Here is a 25,007-nt window from a genome sequence, read left to right as displayed (position 1 = left end):
GATGCTCTGTCCACTGATGTAAGTGGGGTGTTAAAGTCCCCTACTATTATTGTCAATTTCTCCCTTTACGTCCGTTAGTATTTGCTTTATGTATTTGGGTGCTCCTGTACTGGATGCATACATGTTAACCGGTGTACTACCTTCTTCTTGTATTGATCTCTTTATCGTTATATAATGCTCTTCTTTTTCTTTTATTATAGGCTTTGTTTTAAAAGTCTATTTTGTCTGATATGAATACTGCTACCCCAATTTCTTGCCATTTCTGTTTGCATGAAATATCTTTTTCTATCCCCTCACTTTCAGTCTGTGTGTGTCTTTAGCTTTAAAGTGAGTATCTTGTAGGCAGCATTTAGATAGATCTTTTTAAAATCCAATCAGCCACCCTATGTGTTTTGATTGGAGCATTTAGTTCAATGACATTTAAAGTAATTATTGATAGATATGTACTTACTGCAATTTTATTACTTGTTTTCTGGGTTTTTTTTTTTTGTAGTTCTCTGTTCATTTCTTCTTCTTTTTGTTTCTTCCCTTGTGGTTTGATGATTTTCTTTAGTAGTATGCTTCTGTTCCTTTCTTTATATGTTTTGTGTATCTATTGTAGGTTTTGGATTTGTGATTACCATGGGGTTCTACGCTGACCTGTAACTATATCTACTTGTTTTAAATTGGTATTCATTTAAGTTCAAACTCATTCTAACAGATCTGTATTTTTTACTCCTTCACCACATTTTGTGTTTTTGATGTCATATTTTAATCTTCATGCTTCTCCCCTTATTGCTTTTATAATTTTTTTGTCTTTTAATCTTCATACTGGCTTATTTAACTGGTTGATCTTCAGTACTTACTATATATGTGGCTTTCCCAGGGGGATTTTCCCTTTCCTATAGATTCTTACTTCTTTTCCACTTAGCGAAGACCCTTTAACATTTCTTTTAGGGTTGGTTCAGTATTGATGAACTCTTAGTTTTTGCTTGTCTGAGTTCTTTATCGCTCCTATTCTATGTGATAATCTTGTTGTGTAGCATATCCTAGGTTGCAGGTTCTTCCCTTTCAGCACTTTGAATATATCATGCCACTCCCTCCTGGCTTGCAAAGTTTCTGCAGAAAAATCAGCGGATAGCCTTATGGGGTTCCACTGTATGACTTATTTTTCTCTTGCTGCCTTTAGAATTCTCTCTTTAACTTTTATCATTTTAATTATGATATGCTTGATGTGGGTCTGTTTGGGTTCATCTTGACTGGGACCCTCTGTGCTTCCTGTACATGGATATGTTTCCTTCTTCAGATTTGGAATGCTTTCAGCCATAATCTCCTCAAATACATTTTAGATCTCCTTTTCTCTCCCTCTCTCAGACACCTATAATGTGAATGTTGGTAGACTTAATGTAATCCCAGAGATCCCTTAAACTGTTCTCATTTTTTAAAATTTGTTTTTCTTTTTGCTGCTCTGATTGGGCAATTTCCATTATTCTATCTTCCAGACGACTCAGGTGTACTTCTATTTCACTTAGTCTATTATTCATCCCTTCTACTGTGTCTTTTTTTTAATTTCACTTATTAAATTCTTCATTTTCGTTGGGTCTTTTTTATACTTTCTAGTTCCTGGTTAAAACTCTAACTGTGTTCATCTACTCTTTACTCTAGTTCAGTTAACATTCTTATTACCAATGCTCTGAATTCTTTATGCAGTAATTTGTTTATTTCTGTTTCATTATTTTTTCAGGGGTTTTCTCCTGTTCTTTCGATTGAGACCAGTTCCTCTGCCTTTTCATTTTGCTAAACTTTCTCTGCCTCTATGAATTTAGGTGAAAAAGTGACCTACCGCAGTCTTGAAGGGGTGTTCTTACATGGGAGTACCCCTATACAGACTGCGTGTGCCCAGTGCCTTTGGCGGGAGAGCTGGATTTGATGTGAATGCAAGTCACCCTTTCCTCAGGGTGTGCTGGCAGCTATCACCTTGGTATGGGTGGGGCTGGAGATGAAGGGGCCAGAGCTGAAGGCGGGTGTGAGGTGGGGCTTCCTCTCTGCTCGATGGCCATCACCTCCCTATCAGGGATAGAGTCTGATGCCAAGGTGCTGAAGTAGAAGCCCTGAGGTTCAGGCCCGAGCTGGCTCTGTTCCTTTAAGTGTGTGCTTTCCCTTCTCCCAGCACTGGGACCCTTACCCCAGAGGACGAGGGAGTGCTGAAGCAAGGACAGAGGATGCAGGCTCTCAGCTTGTGTAGCTTGACCACAGAGATCTGAGCTGTCTCCAGTGCACTGTCTGTACAGGCACCAACAACTGTTTCCCTCGCTCTGCTCAGATGCAGCCTTGGGTCCAAGGACCCTTTTGCCCCTCACAGTCATTCATTGCCCCCAATCTCCTCCACCCCTGCCTTGCTGCGGCACCCTTGGCAGGTGGAGCCTGTGTGACCTCTCAGCACGTACTGGAGGGTGAGTTGTGGTTGAGTGGCCGCCGTCAGAGGTCTCGGCTGCTTCTGATGCACTGCTTGAGTAAGTGCCAACAATGGCCACCGCCTCCCCCACTGCCCAGGCTCCATCCTGGGACCAGGTCGCCTCTGTGTCACACAGTCTCCTCTCTCGTGTGGCCATCCCAGCTCCAGTGCCATCTTGTGACATGGAGTAAGTGGGGCTAGAGCATTTGCTGGGCTAGGGCTGGCACGTGCTGAGGCAGCTGCAGGAAACCTCTGTCCGTCCTCCCTGCCCTGCCTCAGGAGCAAGCCAGGGCACACGTGCTCCACACAAGCAGGATCTAGGCCTTCCACAGCTCTCCTATTGGTGCCAGTGGTCCTCCAACCTAAAAAGGGGGCTTGTTTCCCCTGTGTATAACCCCACGACTCAGGTGCCCAACCTGTGGCTCTCACCGCTCACTTCCCAGGGCAGGTCTCCACTTGTGCAATCTCCCTTTTCCTCTGAGTCCCCTCCCAGGGGTCCCTGCCTGATCCCTTTTCTTCCCTTCCTACCCGATTACATGTGAATCTTTCTTACAGTCTTAGTTGTACAGGAGTCTTTCTGCCCGCTTCCAGTTGGTTTTCAATGAGAAATGTTCCACAGTTAGATGTATTCTGGATGTGTACACAGGGGGAGGCGAGTCCCACATCGTCCTACTGGGCCATCTTGATCAATCCTCCATATTACTCTTCTTTAATAAGAATTACTACACTCAAACTAGGTATTTTTTTTTGCCTGCTGAACACTGAGACTTACAGCTACTCTCACGCAAGTGTTAAAAGTAGTGTTGGAGATACAGTAGTATCAAACTAAGCCTTTAGAAAGACTGAAAGGAAATTGAAAAAATTTTAAAACTTCATTATATAATCCAATGTTATTTAGTGTCATGCTTGTAAAATTGTTTCAAATGTTGTTCCATGTAAAATTGTTTCAAATACTAAACCATGGTCTCAAACCCACAAGAGGGAAACAGTGAGATCTTCTACTAATAAAAACTGTACACACAGTAACACATGCACTCTGGTGATACTAAGCATGAGGCTTGTCTTTAAAAGTACAAGACCCCAGCATTCAGACAAGTTACGCCCAGATTTCTCTTCTAAGGATGACAAGAATACCGATGGGGGAAAGGGACAGAGAAATAAGTCATCAACTCAAACCTAAGGAACACAAGAAATGACCCTGTCCATAGCTTATCAAAATCATTATTTGATTAAACAGATGAGATTAGTGTAGACAGACTGACAGAGGCAAGCTAAGTGTTAGGGAAGGTAAAAAGGAGGTTGGATACATGTTTTCTATTTTTAAAAGAAATCAATGAAAATAATGAATAGCACTTGAAAGTCAAAAGGCACCGAGGAGAATCTGAACTTCAATTAGGAATGAGAAACACTCTATACAGGGAAGCAGCCGCACAGCACAGGGGGATCAGCTCCGTGCTTTGTGACCACCTAGAGCGGTGGGACAGGGAGGGTGGGAGGGAGATACAAGAGGGAGGAGATATGGAGATATATGCATATGTATAGCTCTTTCACTTTGTTATACAGCAGAAACTAATACACTGTTGTAAAGCAATTATACTCCAATAAAGATGTTAAAAATAGAGACAATTATTTAAAAAAAGATAATATTTGATAAGCTTTTTCTACCAGCAACCATGTAACCCTTGTTAAAGAAATAAAAAGCTCAAAAAACTTAAGAACAGTACGTAGCACTTACTGGTAATGAACCCAGGATGGTCCAAGAGTTTTCTTGAATTGAGCGAGTCCTACAATATCAATATAAATGAGCTCAACAATTCTGTCTCCTACAGTTGGGCAGCCAGATCGGTTTCCTACAACCTTCTTCATTATTCTAGAGAAAGGACAGAAGAGAGGGAAAAAAAAAAAAATACAATTTACTGCAAGGTACTGCACTTAGCAACTTTAACAGGTAAATAAACATCCCAAGAATCCTTATCAGGGAGGATGGCATGGCCCTTCCCAGTCAGCTGCCTATCCAAGTTCTGCCCACTCATCACGTCCATCCAAAGCCTCAATTCTGACTCTTGCAAAAGCAAATGGTTGTATACAAACACAGCCTTGGAAACCAAGGGAGATCTGGGTCTCAATCTGTCTCCATTTAATTTGCTGGTCAAGAAGATTAGGGAGGTCTTTAAGTACTGGTGACAGGCCAGATGTGTTTTATTTAAACAGATCATTGTAGAAGCAACATGAAGCAGTGGGTCCCAAACATGCCTGCACATTAGAATCACCTGGGGATCTTTTCCAACTTCCCAAGCCCAGACCATATCCCAGACTAATTAAATCACACTCCACTGTCTAGCAGCTGTGAGATCTTAGAAAGAAACTTAACTTCTCTGAATCTTTCCTCATTTAAAACACACACACACACACACACACACACACACACACACACACACACAAAACAGGACTGGATACAGAGAAGACGGTAGGACAGCAACCTCTCAGGAATTCTTCAGGTAGTTAAATTAGGTATTCAGTGGAAAGTACCTATGTATACTAGATACTCAGTACCTATTAGTTTCTCCCAGAGACTGTTCTTATCATACAGCCCTTACTGACCTCCTAAATGTCTTCCATTTCTAGCCTCTACAATATAAACTTCTTTCTGTACTGTCCTGTACTGTTTGCAAATTTCTTTTATGTCTAATTTTTCCTTCTGACTAGAAGGTATCACAGAACTGGCACTATAGTTTATAAGTTTTCATTATCCTTCCTTCCATCCACTCACCCATCCAAACCCACCCATCCATCTAAACCCACCCTTGCACTGAGCCAACATGCTTGATCATACATCAATTTCACATGGGTGGGGCAAGTAAGTGCTACCCATACTGCCATTCACCCAGAAATCAGTCATCATTGGCCTTTGTATCCCTGCTCACACCCCGTAGCCGTCCTTCACCAGATTATGGACACCCTACTCCAAAGGGCAAGAGTCATCAATAGGGCTCTGCCCTAGAGCTCCATACTGACACTGCCCCAGGCACCCTTTTTTCCACTGGGTTTCTGAAAGAGGTAGGTTCCATATAACCAATTTCTTCCCAACGATTTGAAAATGTTTTCTGTAAAGGCCCAGGTAGTAAACACTTGCATCTCTGCAGGCCACACATTCTCCGTCACAGCTATTCAGCTCTGCTCTTGGAGAAGGAAAGCAGCCAGGGGTGTGGCTTTGGGCCCGGGATACTTGATTAGCAAAAAACGCACAGGACTGCATTTGGCCTGCTCAGCCACCGTCGCTGACTCCTGGTCCACCCTGTGTTCAGTGGTTCTGAAGCCTGCCTGCACTTTGGAATTACCTGGAAGCATCAACAGATACTTATGCCCGAGTCCTACCCCCATAGGTTATCATTTAGTTAGTCTGGGATATGGTCTGGGCTTAGGGAGCCTAAAAAGATCCCCAGGTGATTCTAATGTGCAGGCATCTTTGGGAACCACTGCTCCATGTTGCTTCCACAAGTATCTGCTCAAATAAAACACATCTGGCCCTGTCACCAGGGCCTAAAGACCTCCATAATCTTCTTGACCAGCAAATTAAGTCTCTGCCTGATAGATCCCTAATATGCCTTTTCGGAGCTCCCTGGGGAGCGCCTATCCCCAGAGCTCCCACTGTACTCCATTTCTTTACCCCCGACTCATTCATTCATCCCTTCACTCATTTGTTCAGTAAATAGTTATGGGCACCCACTGTGTGCCAGGCACTGTTCTAGGTGCTCAATACACAGTGGTAAGCAATATTCAGATTCTGCACTTCCTGTGCTGAGCAGCCTCACCTCAATTAGAACTAATCCCATTGCAATTAGTGTCAATATTGTGCAACGTATCAGTGGTAATTATCAAAAGGTTGGCATCTCCTTGGCCACACACTGGTCATCTCTGTATGTCCCATACCAAGAAGCAGCCCACAGAGAGCACAGAAGGAATGAACGCTCAATGTATGAAGGCACCCACTTCATACGTTGTGTTCCCCAGTATGTTTTAAAAGAAGCGGGAGGAAGGCAACAGGAGGCAGCTGTTAAAGGGACAAAAGTGGTGAAGGGCTCAGAAGACCTCAGGTTTATCGAGTTCTGAACGGAGCACTGTGGTCCGGTGGTCAAGAGCACAGGCTTTGAGGTCAGACAGACAGAGGGTTCAAATCCTGGCTCTTCCACGTACTCTCCATGGGACTTTGAGGAAATCTTTTTTGGTCTGAATCTCAGTTTCCTCATCTTTAAAATGCAGAAAGCAACAGTGCCTACTTCCAGGTTTGCACTAAGGACTAAATAACATAAAACATGTAAAACACTTAGTAACTGGTGCATGGGAAGCGCTCAACAAATGTTAGCTTTTTTTTTAATATTTATTTATTTTGGCTGCTGCAGGTCTTAGTTGCAGCACACGGGATCTTTGTTGAAGCATGCAGGATCCTTAGTTGCGGCATGCAGACTCTTAGTTGCGGCATGCATGCGGGTTCTAGTTCCCCGACCACGGATCGAAGCCGGGTCCCCTGCGTTGGAAGCGTGGAATCTTACCCATTGGACCACCAGGAAAAACCCCCAAATGTTAGCTCTTAATAGGCATCATCACTGTTATGGTTGCCATAACTGTTGATACTACCACTGTAACTAAAGCCCGGCTCGTGGTTTCAGTGTATGGAAATCATTTAACAAAAAGAGAGCTGACATTATTTTACGGATATTACTGCTTTCATCCCGATACCGCAACTAATCCGTTGTGGACCTCAGACTTAACACAAGTGACCTCTCTGGGCATCAATGTTTTAGACAATAAAGTAGGAGCAGGGTGAGACATACATTGTCTTAACACCTCTTCCATTTCTAGAATGTTCCTTCAAGCCATTTCTCTTGGAACAGTTGACATATTGCTAGATGTTAACTTGGCTGTTGGGCAGAGAGTCTCCATGGGCAGTTACCCAAAAAGGAGGGAAGGGACTCTAAGCATTTCTGCTTAGCCAGTCGTGTCAATCTAAAAGGGATTAAGAGAGGGCTTGAGCTAGAAGCACATTTCAGTGAAATCAAAAAGCCCAGGCAGAGTTGAAAGTGGGCTAACTGAAATAGGATTGGATCAGGGCTTTCGAGAAACTCATTCTATCCAAATTAAATTGCAAACAGGAACCTGCCCCGTTTGAAGATTTAGAAAGCTTGCTGTTGAGTGGGGAAGGGTATGAGTTTCAGCAAGAGACAGGGAATTAGGAAAGTCAATAATGTTGCCTGCTGCAGATGCTGGAAGCACCTGTAACAGCAAAGAATAAGCTCCTTAGTTTGAATTTTCTGGCATTCATTTATCAAGCCTCTGGAGCCTGCAGCTACAATGAAAACATATTAGCCTTTTCACAGTGTATGTATTTAGCTTCTGAAAATAATCTTCTTATCTCCTGTTTCATGAATTATCACTTTCATTTTCCTCCACAAGAAATTACACACCAAGAGAGGGCTTTAAGAGTTTACAATTTCTTTTTTGTATTCTGATTTTAAAATTGAAAAATAATCTCCTTACTCCTTGAGCTCCGCCAGTGAAGCTGAAATCCTAATGTCATGGCCCAGTAAGTACAGAGATGTAATTAAATCACTCCACTGAACTAATTCACCAAGAGGGCCACCACTGAAAGCTGTCTCTGCAATCTTAAATCCAGATTCCTTAGTCAGGAGGCCCAGGTGAACAAGGACCTGAAAAAACAAAAAAAGAAAAAAAAAAAAAAGAAGAGGCACATACTGATTCCCGTCAGACAAAGTACAAACTCCACAGTAACCTACCCAAAAGCCACCACCAATTCCAAAGTCATGTTTACGTTCTAATGAAATCTCCACATGGGGTAAACAATTTTTCTAGAAGGTACAGAGAAAGGAAGGAAATGATTTTTCGTTGTTGTTTTAGAGAAATAAAGTCATTACTGCATTTGGTATGGCTATGAGTATGAGGTAGGGACAGATAATCCTGTTTTCCAAAAGTGGGGTACATTTGGAAAATCGGAATCAAAGGGGAATCAAGCAGGACGATAAAATATCTTTTAACTATATTGGGCTTTTTTTCCCACAGCTGGAATACGTTTAAGCTTTTAACACGGAAAATTTCAAACACTAACAAAAGCTGACATGACAATATAGTCAATTCCACTGTACTCAACAATTATTAACTTCAACAATTATTAACTCCTGACAAGTCTTATTTAATGTACATCCCTCATTTTCTCCCAACCCCTCTAGCTTATCTTGCAGCAAATCCTAGACAGCCCAACCTTTCACCTGTAAATAGTCCAGTTGGCATTTCTAAAAGAAACAAACTTTCACTTAAAAAACATAACCGTAACATCACCCCAACGCCCCTAACATAGCTATTAAATCCTTAGTTGTTACCCAATATCCAGTTAGTCTATACACTTGCTCAACTGTCACTTATTTTTTTCAAGAGCAGTTGGTTGAGTCAAGTCAAATAAAGTGCACAAATTGTAATGCCTCATACATCTCTTCCTTAACCTACAGTGGTGCCCGATTATCCTTTTTTGGGGGGATAGAGGCTGGTAATTTATTTGTCAAAGAAATTGGGTTGCATTTCCAATAGAGTCTCTCACACTCTAGATTTTGCTGACTGTGTAACAGATTCTTCTGTCCCCTGTGTTTATGGTAAATTAGTAATCAGATCTGCAGCCATGATCAAATTTGTGTTTGATTTTTGGGGCAATACTACTTCGCAGGTGGTGACGTGTACTTCCAGTGGTGAGAACAAAATCTGGGTGTTTCTGTTTTGTGATGTTAGCAGCTACTGATGATCACTAACCAGATGCAATAATCCATTAGGGGTTGCAAATGGTGATATTCTATCATTCCTTCTGCATTTATTAGCTGCAATACTTCTATAAAGAGAAACTACCCCTCACGAAGGACAGCTTACATAGAAAAAACCTGGCAAATACTTGATTTTTTACTTGACAGTTTTCAAAATAACTAATTTGATCTTTAGCATACTCTAATGATGACCAATGAGGATTTTAAATATATATATATCTCATTATAATATCATGAATATAAGTATATTTGATGTGTTTCAATAACTGCAGTTATTATTCTTACTCATTACCAAATTGTACCATCTTGGGCAATGGGAGACTATTAAAGTTGGCTTCTAAGTTCTTTGACAAAACCCTAGTAGTCTTCAATAGTTTCTTTGCTCTCTGACACGACAAGGCGTTCCAAGCTCATCTTGTACAACGTCTGTCTCAGGCCTTAATCAGCCATTTTCCAAGAACCTTTTAGGCCATTTAGTGAAAATGGTTTTTAAAGATCAAAGTCTGGTGCCTAGCATACTCTAGATGATCACTGTTTACAGGCCTTTTCAGTGGACATAGCTAGAAAATTTATTTTTCCTCAAGGATAAAAATAATCATGAGTTCACACTGGTTTTTCCAATTCAAACCCAGGATTACAGGAGCTTTATCGATTTTTATAACATTATCCATCTCACATCTGTTACTTCCTTTCTCTCTCCCACACTGAAAATTCCACTTCTCCAGGACACTAACATAATTGCTAATTTGCTTTGTTCCAAGACACATAATGGATTCGGAAGGAGAATATCAACACCACCACCTCTTACAGGATTAGAAAAATTGTTTTAAGATATTTTTGCAGTTTTTTTTTTATCATGTGTGATATCCCATCAGAAACGTTCAAAGTACTGTGCTCTGAAGTCACTAAGAATAGCCCTTCTCCGTGTGCTTAGAGTGAAAGTGGGCACGTGGTCAGTTCATTTGCTTTACTTTTTCCTTATGATTTTGTTTTGTAATTAAATTGTTTTACACTTAAGTAAAATGATTCCAGTGTCAAGTCTACAAAGCAAGATATATTCAGAGAAGTCTAGTTTCTATACTTGTTGCCTCCACACTACCCCCTCTGACTCCCCTTATTAGACATCTTTTTATTGTGGTAAAACATACATAAGCTTTACCATTTTAACCATTTTTAAGTGTACGGTTCAGTGGCATTAAGTACACTCACATTGTCGTGCAACCGTTACCACCATCCATCTCCTTTATTTTTAATTGCATGCTTTGCTATTCCATTTAAAAAATCTGAGCAAGAAGCATATATGTATATCATGTATACATTATATATGTGTATATATGTGTGTGCATATATATATATCTATAGGTACATATGTAGGTGTAGATACAGATATACAGATAAATTCCTTCTTCCTTTTAAAAATAATGTTCACTATTCTCCACCTACCATGTCTTCACATAACAATATATCCTGGAGATAACTGCAGAGGATTATATAGAAATTACTCTTTCTTTTCATAGCCCACCTGGATCTATGACCACATACTCTTTCCTGGAGGACTCTTTGATGCCAGGATGTCTGGTCCTGCTGTCTCATAAACTCAAGGGATCTAAGCAAAACTGACTCATTAAACTGTGACTTGGGGTTCTGCAAGTGTATCTGTATTTTTGCCCCAAAGGTATCAAATTAGGAATACTAAACTCATTTTTCATTTATTTTTAGATATGGGAACAGATTGTTTACTTTTCTCGTTTATTCTTCATCAGAATAGTTCATCTCACGTCATGGCCACTTGATGTATAACTAATAGGAACATAAGCAGAAGCACCACCAAACAGAACAGCAATGAAACTCACCAGTTAGTTGCCCAAATCCCAGAGCTGACACATACCAAGAATATGAAATTGTCATGATGATGTCAACAGGAAGTTCTTCCAGATTGTATTCGGATAAAGAGGAGAGAATTAAATTTCCTGATGCCACTGACAAAGAGTCAGAGGGTTCATAGCAAAATCTTACAGGCAGATATTCTGCCTGGCTTCACCCAAGGAACATGTGTACCAGTTCCTGCTAAGTATAATTACTGTAACCGGGGAAAACGACAGCCCCAAACAATGGCTGTACAAGAGGAGACTGCACAGATTCACCCTGAGGGAATATCATTTGAGACATGACATTTCTCTTAGCCTGTCTCCACGAAAATCAAATTTTCAAGAAAACTGGCACCCAACTGAAGTGAATTAATCGGAAACTCACTTTCTTCCGCTTTCTCTTTTCAAGATTCTGCTTCTCTGCCAAGGACCTGATTGCCTGGATCCACGCATCAGCCATCCGCCGGATCCGCAGCCTCATCCATCGGAATTCTTCATGCTTTTTCATCATACTGTAGAGAATATTAAAATCCGTACGAATCTCTGCCTAGAAACCGAAATTTAATAAAAATGAGTAGAAGATAAGAGGTCCAAAAGCATAATGGTTTTCATGATGTGACATTTGCAAACTTGAAAGAGATAGTCAATTAAACACAGGGCTTCAAAAGTCTGGTCTGCTGAATAGCTTTGCTTGAAGCGCCCAGGACTGCAAATTGAGGCAAAGGCCTCTTGACTGCTGCGCTGCTATAAGGGACATCATTAAAAAATCAGAAGTGGAGAAAGGCAGCACAGACTTGCAAAGCCCTGAGCTACGTCAAAAATGCATATTTTACAGGGAATGTGCTTGATACACCTTGAAATTCTCTGCACCCGAATTTACTGGCCCCTTGATCTACTGCAGGGTAGCAGACTCCTGGGAAAACTGAAGTCAATTATTAACAGGCTACCTGCCATTGTGTAGGCTGCCAAAAAGCCTCATTCTGTCCACAAAGTTAAGTAGGGAAATAAATGCTCATCCTCTAGTTTTGTCCCAATCCAAACAAACAGAAGTTTATTATTTTCTAAGGAATTTAAAAGCCAGGAATACCATTTTCCTATAGTAACTGACTAAAATTTCAAATTCAAGCCAAAAGGGCTTCCCTGGTGGTGCAGTGGTTAAGAATCCGATGCCTGCCAATACAGGGGACACGGGTTCGAGCCCCGGTCTGGGAGCAACTAAGCCCGTGCGCCACAACTACTGAGCCTGTGCTCTAGAGCCCGCGAGCCACAGCTACTGAAGCCCACACACCTACAGCCTATGCTCCGCAACAAGAGAAGCCACCGCAACGAGAAGCCCGTGCACCACAACGAAGAGTCGCCCCCGCTCACCGCAACTACAGAAAGCCCACGTGCAGCAGCAAAGACCCAACACAGTCAAAAATTAAAAAAAAAAAAAAATTCAAGCCAAAATAACTTAAAAGTCAGGAAGACTGTTTTTCTAAGATAGCTGGATGCAACCAGCAATTGAAATAACAGAGAAAAATAATAACACAAGTATTTTTTTCATATAACATCTAAATAAAACATTCACTAAATCCATCTTTCAGCAGTTACCATAGTTCATTCTAACACTCATCTGACCATGTCCTTGACTCAACAGTTTCCCAAGAATGTCATGGTCTAAGCAAGGCTCGGCAAACTCTGGCTCTTGGACCAAATCCCCCTGGCTATGTAAAGTTTTATCAGAACACAGTCACGCCCACTCATTTACACATTGCCTAGGGCTGCCCTGTGCCACCGGTCAGAACTGAGTAGTTGCAACAGAGATCTGGCCTGCAAAGATGAAAATATTTAGTATCTGGCCTGTCACAGAAAAGAATTAGCTGATTCCTGGGGTGAAGAATAAAGACTTGAGCTTTTAATACAAAGCTTTTCCAGCCCCTACCTACCTTTCCCATTTCATCTTCATTCCAGCTCATCCAAACCCCTGAACCCCTGAACCCCCACTGAACCAGGCTCTAATCCCTGAAAATGCCACGCTCTTGTACAGGCACCTGTCCCCTGCCACCAGAGACATCTTTCTCTCCTTGACCTGGTATAAACTCATTCAGCGCTTTAAATTCAACTCCAAGGTCATCTTCTCTTTACATGCTCTCCTGACCCATGCAGGCTGAGATCGCCACTTCTTTATGAATTTCCATGGGCCTATGTTTCAGTGTTGACACGGTCATTATTTACAACCATCACCCTCATTATTAAATCACTGGGCGCCTCCACGTCTGGCACCAGGTCTTATTCGTATCAGTAGCCTATCACGTAGGAACCCTCAGAGAACCGCTCAATAAACATGCTAACTGGTTGACTGATTTGGTCACTCAGACTTCCACAGGGCTGGGGATAGAAGTTCTTCCGTTTACCGTTATTTCAGAGTACAGCTGGCAGAAGACTCCACATGTATCACTTGGCATCATACTCAAATCACAAGCCTAGTAAGAGGTTTCCAAAATCACTTACCAATGAATTACGATCAGCTTCTTCGTAGGGATTTTTTGCTCTCCAAGGTAAATGAGGACACCAATTTTCAACCTGAAAAATAGAAATCAGAGACACTAAGTATGCTGGTGCATCTGTAAATGAATTAATGTCTGTGCAAAGTTCCAAGCACAGTTCCTGGTACACAGGAAGTGGGTTAAGTGGGTTATTACTATTACCGGTCAGACTCCCACACTTTTAGCTAGCCATCCAGAGGCAGGGCCCCTCTCAGATGAAACAATAATTAGCCAAGGTCCCAAGGAGCGTATCATGACACTTCACATCTGTCCTTCAAAGACTTCACAGTGACTGATTCCTTAATCATTTAATCCTCGAACTTCTACACAGAGGGAGAGGGGGTCTTGCAGCAGAAAGTTAAAAGACTTGAACACTGCTGCCAGGGAATGGGAATGCAAAGGTGCCTCTGTACTATTTAGCAAGAGGACAGGAATGACTCGTTATCTGCTGTGGTGTGGCGGGCACGGAAACATCAAGGCACATGAGCCACAGAACTCCATCGTGTATCTCCAAATTAGGAATGCAACAGAGAGTTTAAGGCTAACTGATCAAGGCTTCCCCTCATTTTCTGGCTGTTCACTTCACACTAACTCAAGGAACAGGGTGATAAAACCTATTGGAAACAGAGATGAAAGAAAAAAAAAATGCCGCAGCAATCTTGTGAGAGCCATTCTAGAAGATGGACTGTTCTGTCAATGCACTGGAGTTTAGAGAGCTGGGGGAGGAGGAAATTTACAGGAACGACTTCAACAAAGGTTAACAAAGAAAATTAGGCAAATTCACACTTTCTAGTAAATGAAAAATGCACTGAGCAATACTGATGTCTGACCTCTTTGCCAAAACTGGCCATATAATTCCAAGATAGCATGTCACCCATTTATTAATATATGAGGTTATTAAAGATGGTTAATAAACAGGTGCTGAAAATAATGTTTCTGGGGCCAGGTGGACCTACAAAAATGAAGAGTACAAGAGGGTGGGGGGCATCCTTGGAGCCTCGTGGGGGAGGCAGGGAGGCGTGTGAGGTCAGAGCTCCTGGGTCAGCAATGCACAGTCACACAAGCTGGTTGGCCCTCCAGCTCCTGGTGAGTTTTCAAAGAAACAAAGCAGTTTCACTACTCTAGAAATATCTCTTAAAGCAAGGTGATTTTGACTAGGACCCGAAATAATTGGGCAATCTGCATAAAGCCCTCTGCCACTGCAAATGATCTGAAAGTAACAAGCAGAGGGCAAAAGCTTGGGGGAGGGTAGAATTCCTGGATAGGAAAAGTACACAATATTCTGTTTTCTTTTTGTGGAGTGAAATCAGACTTGACCATATTTGTGAATGACTTCAGAGACTCAAAAGGACTCCTCATAAGAAAAGTTGCAGTGGTTTTTACTCATAAAAAAAAGAAAATACTAACTTGCCTGGAATGCCTATGTCTAAATACTGAGCCCTTATACAGCAACATCACCATGAAAGGCAAAATCACCAAGGAAAAGCACTCTATTGACACAAATGAGAAAAGTGAGAGAGAAGCAGCAGAAAAGCGGCCGCCAAGGGGATGAAGCCTCGGCTGGTCCCAGCAGCCTACACACGACACACATGTGTGCCTTATGTTCTCAGGCCGGACTGAATTATTGAATTCAAATTAAATTTTTGTAAATGGACTCAATAAGACAGTGCTTTAAAGCGTATTTGTAACGTGAAGGCTTCAAATGGATTGTAGACCTGATTGTGAGACCTTCCACCGCACAGAAAAAAGCATGAGGATGCGCAAGCAGGGTATAGATTTGTAGTCAACCCCACACTAAATAAATAACAAAATGTACACAGCAGCATGTCAGGATAAAAAACGTCCTCGTGAAGAGCACGATAGGGAAAGATGAAACACGACTATGAATAAAGCGAACCAACCCAAAGGAGAGACATGAGTGAGGTCAGGTAAAGGAGAGTACATTCACTCCTCTGCCCTTAGAAGAATCTTCTGAAATTTACTCGCAGGAAAACACAGTCCAAGGTGATCTTCTAAAACACTGGCTTCCCTACAGAATACTCAAGACTTTAATTCCTCTTTGAAACTGATCTTTATCTCAGTTCTTCTTACTTTAAATCACTGGATAATACTGGGCAAGATTTCAAGGGCAACCCTGAAAGGATGGGCAATGGAGTCTGCCTATTTTAGCTTTTAGCAAGAAATCGTAGCGTTACACATTCACTCATGATGGAGGAGAAGCCAATTCTGGACGTCCTGACACAGGAGTACAGTGGGTTTTTAGGGTGGCTGTTTCTGTACACAGTGATAGGATAACTCGTTAACGAAATAATTAAATTATACATAAACCAATTACTCCACAGGGAGAGGGGGAAGAAACAAACACATTTCTTTCTGAAACCTCAGAGGGTTACCAGGATTGGAAGAAAGCCAGCACCTGCAATAACTCCACCTACTGAAACAAAGAGCCCTCAAAGCAGCAACATATTCCTAAATAAGAACATCGTTAATAACACGCAGGGAGAATCTTGCTCAGGGCTACTAATTCACCCTCCTCATCCCTAACTGTTTTGTCTGATCTGCCTTGGCTCCTTCAGTGAGTCTATCCACCCAGCACAGCATCCTACCAAGAAAGCTGGACCCCAGAATGAGCCCACTGTCTTCCTCATCTGGAAGCTCTTCTATTTCAACTCATTCTTACCATCTCTTTTCCTGGCTCTCAGAACCCTAGCGTCCTAGGTCTGCCTGTGGTCATCTTCCTTCACCTACTGCCTTGGCTATGCTTTTTTCCAGCTGTGCCCTTGGTGCTCTCCTTGGGACAGGATCTGTGGCACCGGACCCTCCCACTGTCTACCCTGACCTCTACCAGACTCCTGCAAGCTGGCAAGTCCTCCATCAAGCCCTGTGCCGGGGAAGGGACTGGACAGCCTTAAAATAGTCCACAAATCACCACAGTAAGTCTAAAAATTGAAAACCATCTGAGTTCACGGCAATACGTACACAACAATCGATAGAGGAGCAGAACCATGACTCTATTAACCTTCGATCTGAAGGCGAAACTTCTACAGGAACTAATCTTTTTAGTGCACTAGACTCGGGCTACAAAACGAAGAGGCAGCAGAAACAGAAAAGACCAGCCAGGCTAGACCTTTGGAACATTAAGGTGTCTTTCACAGAGAGGGCACAATGAATCACTTTTCTTAAGCAAGGAGATCTAAAATTAACCAATTTTATTTTTGACATTCCTCCTCCCAATGATTTAAACTTCTTTGATCTGAGAAGGTTTTACAGCTTCATCACATACAATGTGAATCAAAGCAAAATTCCTAAACAGACCTCAAACTTACTTTCAAGTTCCATAGGATGGACAATTCATTACATTTAAGAAAAAGCTTATAGAGATTCCTACAGCTCAAGTTGGAATTTAAAGGGGGAAAAGAAGAAAATTAGAGCAAAAATGAGGAGATTTAACGTATATATGTGTGTACTTCGGTGTAACTGGTCTAACTCTCTGTAGTAATGTTCTGTTCTTTTGAAAGAATAATAATCAGACTCCATTATGGCCTCTTCTCTCATGCTTAATGTGAAAGGTTTTGCTTTAATGGATCACTGACATAGAATTTCACGCTGTTCTTTTCCTAGAGTAAGTGCAATCAAAACTAAATGCGCAAAATGCCTAAGAAAAGTCTGAGGTTATCTCTGGATATTGGCGTCATGGGTCCTTTGCATTTTCTTCTGTATGTGAATCTTCATATTACGACTTTTTTTTTTTTTTACAATGAACATTTCTTAATCAAATAAGTTTTAAAGGCATTACATTATATAAGCATACAGTCATTTACTGAAGGTTTACAGTTCAGGGAAAAAAACAAATGAACTTGACTGCATCCCATCATTTAATCCCCTGAAGTGCCCTAGGACGTGGGTACCATTGCCAGGTTACAAGTGAGGAAAGCAAGGCTTAAAGGGGCTGAGAACTTGCCGAGGTCCACTCACTAGTGAGCAGCAGGGCTGGGTGATGACTGAGATCCGTCGGTTCCTGGACCCGGACGTGTCAGAGCCACCGTAAAGGCCAAGCTCAGTGAAGGGCGAGGATAAGAGAGCTGCGCAATGTGGAATCCACCAAAATGAATTCTGTGCCCAACTCCACAAACAGCTGGGGGGATAGCCTTAAACCATTTGACTTTCAAGTTTTCTCATCTACAAAATGAAGGTGCTGGCTTGGGTGACCTCTTAGTAATTCTATTAGCTTTAAGGTCTGAAAAAGATGGTTGGACATCATCCTGTCAGGCTAGTTGGTTACATACCAAAAGGATACCATTGACTATATCTATTCATTCGATCCACTGATGATACACACATATATACATCCACACAGATTTGCTGAACTGATGACATATCAAATGTAGTTACTCATTAAGCGGCATGCTTTTAAAAAAGACTTCTTTCCTGCACGCCACTCCCCTCCCTGGCCTACTCCCCTGTCTGAAGCTTTGAACAGGAAATGCACATGGTAAAGGATGTCCACACACGTGAGTGGCTCTGCTATCTGGGCTCATCCTCTCCATCAAACACCTGAGATGATGAATATTTGGGCCAAATTGCTTATTAGGAAAGGTTGTGCCTGTGGGGTGAGTAGAAGACGAAGAAGAAAAGCGACAATATGCTAGGAGCCAAGCACTAGGAAAAGCGCTTCACACACATCATGTCCTTCGGTCTCCACATAATCCTCTGGGCAAGGCCCATCATGACAGATAAAGACAGAGGTGCAGGGCAGCCCCACAGCTGGGGACGGAAGTGCTGTCTGTCCTGCACAGGGCCGTACACTTAGCAGAGAAGCCAGACGTGTGGTTCCTGCAGTCCCACGAGCACAGTCCAGCCTTTGATATTAGAGTATGATTGCCTAGATCTTCTCCACAAAATCCTTCAGAAAGGGTTTACTCTGCTCCTATTGCAGGGCAGTGCTGGAAGGGCCATGAAAGTGATGGTAACGCCCTGCCTGCAGCCCTCGTCCCTGATGTCTCTTCCGCGCATAAGGGGCGATTGTTTCAAAGCCTAAAGTGGATTACATCCTACACTAACTCAGACCCTTCAGTGGCTTCTCCTCGCCCTCAGGATAAAACCCAGAATTTATCCTCAACCTTACGCTGCCTGCCTCACTACCCCCGTCCCCCAAAGAACTCCCTTCCAAGTCCAAACACACGCTAGGCTCATTCTTACCTCGGGAGGGTGGCCAGGTTTGTGAGGGGAGGGGAAAAGATGCTCAGTTAAATTTGAATTTCAGACAAAGGATGATTTTTCTTTTTGGTATGTTGCATGCAGTATCTGTCATACACTCGCAGTTAAAAATTAAATAAAACACTCTTTCTCTGAAATTCATTATCATTAGGTATCTTGTATTTTACCTGGTAACCCCATACCTCAGCGCTTCTGCATCTGCTCTCTCTCTACCTGAAACACTTTTCCTTCCAGAGCTCCCATGCCTGCCTGCCTGCCTGCCTGCCTCCCTCCCTGCCGCACTATACTCCAACTTTTCCTCTGAGAAGCCTTCCCTGGCCACTCTACCTCCTTACTCTGTTTTTCCTCGGCACACCTACCACATGTGGAAATGATCTGACCCATGGGTTGACTGCTAATTGCTGTCCCATCCGAACGTAAGCTCCTTGAGGACAGAAACTTCAGCTGGCCTGTCTCCTCGGTCCCCAGTGGAGGCCCTGGCACACAGCAGGTCCTCAATCGTTACTTGTTACACAGTAAACAAAAAAAAAAAATCAAAGACGTGACTTGAGTACTTAAGATATTCATGATAAGGATACTCTTTTCCATTTAAGTGACACTTACCTATTTTCATCATTTCATTAGAACCTTTCAAAATACCCTGAGGGAAGCAGGGCAGGCTTTACCTTGACTTCGGTGGGGAGAAACCAGTCTGAAAACTCAAGGGAATGTTCTAGGCCACACGGGTCGGAGTTGGATCCAGATAGGCAATCAGGCCCATGTATTTTCTTTCCATTTTTCCATGTAAGGCATTTTATTTCAAATACAGCAGTTTGTACATGTCAACCCCAAACTCCCAATCTATCCATATATTTTCTATAATATGTAATGCTGCCCCCTACCACGGGAGGGGTGGCAAGAATATCACAGAGAGTATGCAACTGATCGTGTGCAAGAGAGACCCCAGGGCTGGGGAGATCCGATACAGGGCTACTCAGGATGTTAGGGAAGGGGCAGGACTTCAAGAGAAATTGTTGTAAGTTTTCAACATACCACAAACCAGTGGGGTTCTAATGACAGGATGTCAGAGTTTCAAAAATCCATCCCAAATCTCTGTGGGATGAGACCTGTCAATTTCCTTTACACAGGAGAGGGAGCAAACGAACTCCTCCGTCGTGAATCACATAGATAATACAGAGAGATGCTTCTTACATTGCACAGTGGAAGAACCGGCCTCACTGGGCCTACATCCACACTGAGGACACAATAGCCACAGTCACCCCATTTATAAAGGTAGTCACATTCCAGTGACCAAGGACAGAGTTCCTCTTTTGTGGTAATGTGCAATTTCGCCAGAAGCGTAGATCCAGGCAAATAATGCAGAGTGACAATAAGAGTAAAAGCTGGGCGAGAAAACTGTGCCTTCCAATATAATTGGCTCGTTCCATTCTAATAGTCTAACCTGATCCCCGGCATTCCCGTGTAGATAAAATGTTAGAGAGCATTATATTAAACTTGTTAATAAGTGCTCAAAATGCCCTTGCTTCATGTCTCAAATTTAATGTTCTTAGCAGATTTTAATGTTACAAATTTACAATAGCGTTTTCTTCAAGATTAGAAAGGTGATAGCAGGGGAAGTCACCCACTTAGAACAAAGAGACAAAAAAGCTATTGACTATTTTAAAAAATGCTTTAAATAGAGTTATTCATTCAACAAATATGTGTGCCAGGCACTATTATTCCTGTGAACAAAACAGACAAAAAAATCTCTCTGGAGATGACTTTCCACATACTTGCTCTTAACGTTGGATACTGATGGTCACCCCAGGACCTTTGCACTGAATTGTTCCCCCTGCCTGTTAAATACTTGTGCCAGACATCTGCACCTCTTACTCTCTCACCTCTAATTTGGTGCTCACATGTCCTCCTCTCATCTGCTCAGTAGGGCATATTCTGAACACGCTGTCTAAAGCTGACACCATCACTCCACGAGGCCCCCCTCAGTTTCATTTTTCTCCATAGCTCTATTGTAATCTAAAAGATATATATTTTATTTTTTGTTGCCTGTCTCCTCCTACAAAACATAACTTTGAGAAATGTTTGTCTTTTTGTTCACTGTCATATCCCCAGCACCCAGAAAATAACAATAGCAATGAATTCCCCTGGTACCCAGATGCTGGTCTCTAAGTGTCATTTCCCACTAAGAGGAACCAAAGGTACTTAGAGAAAAGGCTGATTCTAGGTCTAGGGCAGAAATTATATAAGATGAACCTGGAAGCTCTTGTCATACCAGATGAGATCAAAACTATTAAAAACTCCTAGGTTATGTCAAAAGGACTCAGGAGACAACGTGAATTGGCCCCCACCGGTCAAAGAAGGTATAATATGAGAACTAGTAAGAAAATAATTGGAATGGATCAAACATATCAAATATGTTTCAGTCAATGAGTTCATAATGATGGTAAAAACCAACAAGCATACAAACAAGCAGGCAAACAAACTACTAGTCACCAGTGGAAGAAAATCAACAGAGAACTCGAGATTTCTCTTATGAACTGTTCCGCAGGGTAACCAAATATCAGATGAGGACTCATTTCTCTATACAGGGTATTCCTGATATATTACAAAGGAATCCCTGATGAATCCAGGCAGTGATTATCAATGGCTGCTAACATCCCCCAAAGAGAGAGAACCAGGCATTTATATGTCTCTTAATAGACGTATTTAATACCACCCATGAAACAGTTTTGAAAAAAATATTAAGCCTGACTCTGATCAAACCTCAGCTCTACTATCAATTTACAGGAAGTACAAGGGGCAGGGAAACAGGTTATACAACAACACAGGGATATAATCGTCAAAATTCAGAGGACAACAAACTCTTCTAAGGGCAAAGTTTCTTCGGCGAAAAATCACAAGAGGAAAAAAATAAGAGATGAAAGGAAACCTAAATTAAAGGGACTTAAGAGATACCAACAATGGTAATTTATGGTCCTTGCTTGAAACTCTGTTCAAATAAATAAACTTTAATTTACAAGAAATGTGAATACTAACCTGATATTTGATGATATTAAGGAATTCCGTAATTTTTAAAATATGGAATGGTATTAGGAGCTATAAGTTTTAAAAGAGCCTCTTTTAAAGGTACGTAGTGAAACATTCACAGACGATGAGATCTTTGGGATTTGCTTCAAAATAATGAACTGGGGGCTTCCCTGGTGGCGCAGTGGTTGAGAGTCCGCCTGCCGATGCAGGGGACGCGGGTTCGTGCCCCGGTCCGGGAGGATCCCACATGCCGCGGAGCGGCTGGGCCCGTGAGCCATGGCCGCTGAGCCTGCGCATCTGGAGCCTGTGCTCCGCAACAGAAGAGGCCACAACAGTGAGAGGCCCGCATACCGCAAAAAAAAAAAAACAATAATAATGAACTGGGAGAGGTGTCAATGAATGAGATTGGCCACGAACTGACAATTATTGAATGTGAGTCATGGGCACATGGGGGGTTCCTTATACTCATCTCTTTTACATATGCTTGAAATTTTCCATATTAAAAACAGTTTAAAACATAAAACTTTACAAATATTTTATTGGTATATAATAGAAATAAATGATCAGAGACAATATTTAAAAGTTTGTAAAAGAACAAATTGGAGAGACTGCATCAAAGCCCCAGTCTGCCACATGTATTCCAAGCAGCAAAGAGGTGTTGGTTTGGGGTTTGGCAAATCCTGCCATCTACCCTTAAATTTCTGTTTAAGGTAGAGGTCAGAGTAAGAAATCTCAATCTAAATGTTGTAATATGTGGGAAAAAAAAGAAATAAGAAGATATAAAACTAAATGTTGTAGTATATGAAACTACGGACAAAGAGGACGTGTCACGAGGAGGATGAACTTGGGAGAAGGAAGAGGTTGGGGGAAATTGAGAGATCAATCAGGCTGATGAGAAATGCTGTTCTGTAAACTTGGGATTGTTTTAAAAAAATCCTTTTTCTAAATATGTCTTAGAATTCAGGTAATAAGAGCCACGAAAACACATAGATGAAAAAGATAAAAGTAAAGGCTGAATTCAAGAAGTGCAAAGAACACAGTCATAAATCTCTGTCACCTCCGGTACCGCCAAAAAAATATTATCTCACAGAAAGTATATTTCCTATGTCAAGGGCTAGACATTTGAAAGGTGTGTGTGGGTATTCTCAGGCAACAGTCTAGTGGCATTTTTAAAGTACTCCCTGACCCGTCGCAAATGTTAGTTATATTTTCTCATTCGGATTTCTTCGTGCAACCTAAACAGTCAATTCTTTACTGCTGCCCACTTTGACAAATTAGTTTGTGCAACACCATTTCCAAGATTTCTTTAGCAGCCAACACAGCCCATAAATCCAAATCATTGTACTGGTTATTAGGATTTCATTTCATGCTCACATTCACAAACATTTAAGCTTTCAACCTTTGCTGCTGGACATTAATCTTGGTATTAATCAAGGGATTAAGTACGCTGAATTTAAACTCAAGGTTAATAGCATGCTCAGTCAATATTAGTTTTACATATTGCCAAGGGCGAACAGAAAGAGGAAGAGACCTTTATGCCTGTTGTTTCTGAAATATAAGAAACAGATTCATGAGCAAGGCATGAAATTGCTTCTTTTGTTCCTTTATGAGGGAGTCACGCACACAGGCAGGCGCGCGCGCACACACACACACACACACACACACACACACTCACTCACTCAACCAGTCCAAATCGGCATTAGAAGCAACAGCCTGTACACATCCTAAGATCTAGCAATCAATCACTGAGCGATTTGATTATTTCAGAGCAACTATACTTCCAGTGGCAACACAAGTGCTTTAAAAAAAACAGTACAAACAAATTAAGAAGTCTGGCAGGGTATGATTGTTGCTAGTTGCTAGAATAATTGTGTAAATAGCAAAAATCTGTGGGAGTCAAATATATCAGCACCATCTATCAACATAATATCAATAGGGGTAAAGAAATTTATTCTCAATTTTGTAAAAGCTGATAGCGGTAAAAGGCTCTGCAGAGGGCTAAGTTAATAACACCTGAAACAATGACATTTAGAGTAATTACTTTATAGGGTCTTGTGTCTATAACGGGAGTAGTTAGTTACATGGCTCACAAAAACAGACACAGAAAATGAACTGCTCGATGATCTGGAAGTGCAAGGCTGCTTAATGTATCATTCTTTCAACCCTCACCACTTGCAATGGCTAAGTACCTGGTTTCCATGAGTTATATGTTCAGGAGGATTGGCACCGTTTCTTTTTCTTTCTTTCTTTTTTTTTTTTTGGCAGGGGGGGTAAAGTATTAAAATTATGAGTATTAAACTAGCAATGAAGACTGATTAATGGAAACCAGCTAACTTAGAGCCATATTTCAAACACAGGTGGATTTGAGCATAGAACTGAATGCAAAGGCAATGGTGACAAACGACTTCACTTGAGTTCAGCTTTCGTTTGACGTGAAAGGGAAATAGGAATGGTCGATGCAGAAGCACTAAGCAACTTAACCTCTCGGAGCCTCTAGGATGCGGCTCTCTACTACTCAGAGATGGGGAGAGGTTGAAATGACGCTGTGTATTTGAGGTGTCAGGCACACAGTGCAGCTCAGCCATGTTTCACTCTTATTGTCTGCCACTCAACAAGGGCAATGACGAGACTTTTAGCATCACACCCAGTCCCTAATACAACATCAGACATACGACAAGCATCCGTGGGGATAATGGAAGGGGAAACACTGATGGCTTTACCTCCTGGGATTTCCCATAAAAGGCTGGGAGACCACAAGTTGGTGAAGGTAAAAGCAGAAGTTTATACTCCCATAATTCAGCAGAGTTGGCACACTGAGACAACTGGGGGAAAGAAAAATGCAGGAAGAGCGCTATCTCCTAAGACTGGTCTGAATCTAAATGCCTCAGTTCAACCAGTGACTGACTATAGAGGAGACATTTTATTTCATGTCCTCTTTTATATCTGTCAAAGCTCTGCAGTTAAACATAGATGGAAACAAGAATTGGCTCTTCGGTGAGGATTAAGAAAAGAAAGTCACCAGTACATCCACTGATCAAGTAAACAAATCAAATGAAGATGTCTCTCTCAATCATTTTACCAATTGCAAGAGTAACCAGGCATACGATACAGGTTA

General features: G+C 41.8%; 1 protein-coding gene across 1 annotated transcript in view; it reads right to left on the bottom strand.

The window, feature by feature from the left end:
- MGAT5 (alpha-1,6-mannosylglycoprotein 6-beta-N-acetylglucosaminyltransferase) overlaps positions 1–25,007 on the bottom strand; it is a gene marked incomplete at its 3' end in the record, with an annotated part of 361,158 nt that overhangs the window by 121,113 nt on the left and 215,038 nt on the right. The window contains exons 7-10 of the mRNA XM_082840634.1: positions 13,617–13,688; positions 11,509–11,670; positions 7,970–8,139; positions 4,170–4,304 (exon numbers count right to left, since the gene is read on the bottom strand). Coding sequence (XP_082696760.1) covers positions 4,170–4,304; positions 7,970–8,139; positions 11,509–11,670; positions 13,617–13,688 — 539 coding nt within the window. The remainder of the gene's footprint in view (positions 1–4,169; positions 4,305–7,969; positions 8,140–11,508; positions 11,671–13,616; positions 13,689–25,007) is intronic.

The sequence above is a fragment of the Leucopleurus acutus genome (genome assembly GCF_964270905.1).
Source record: "Leucopleurus acutus genome assembly, chromosome: 6".
NCBI lineage: Eukaryota > Metazoa > Chordata > Mammalia > Artiodactyla > Delphinidae > Leucopleurus > Leucopleurus acutus.
Note: the sequence above shows the minus strand (reverse complement) of the source record. Positions and strands in the feature narration are given on the sequence as shown.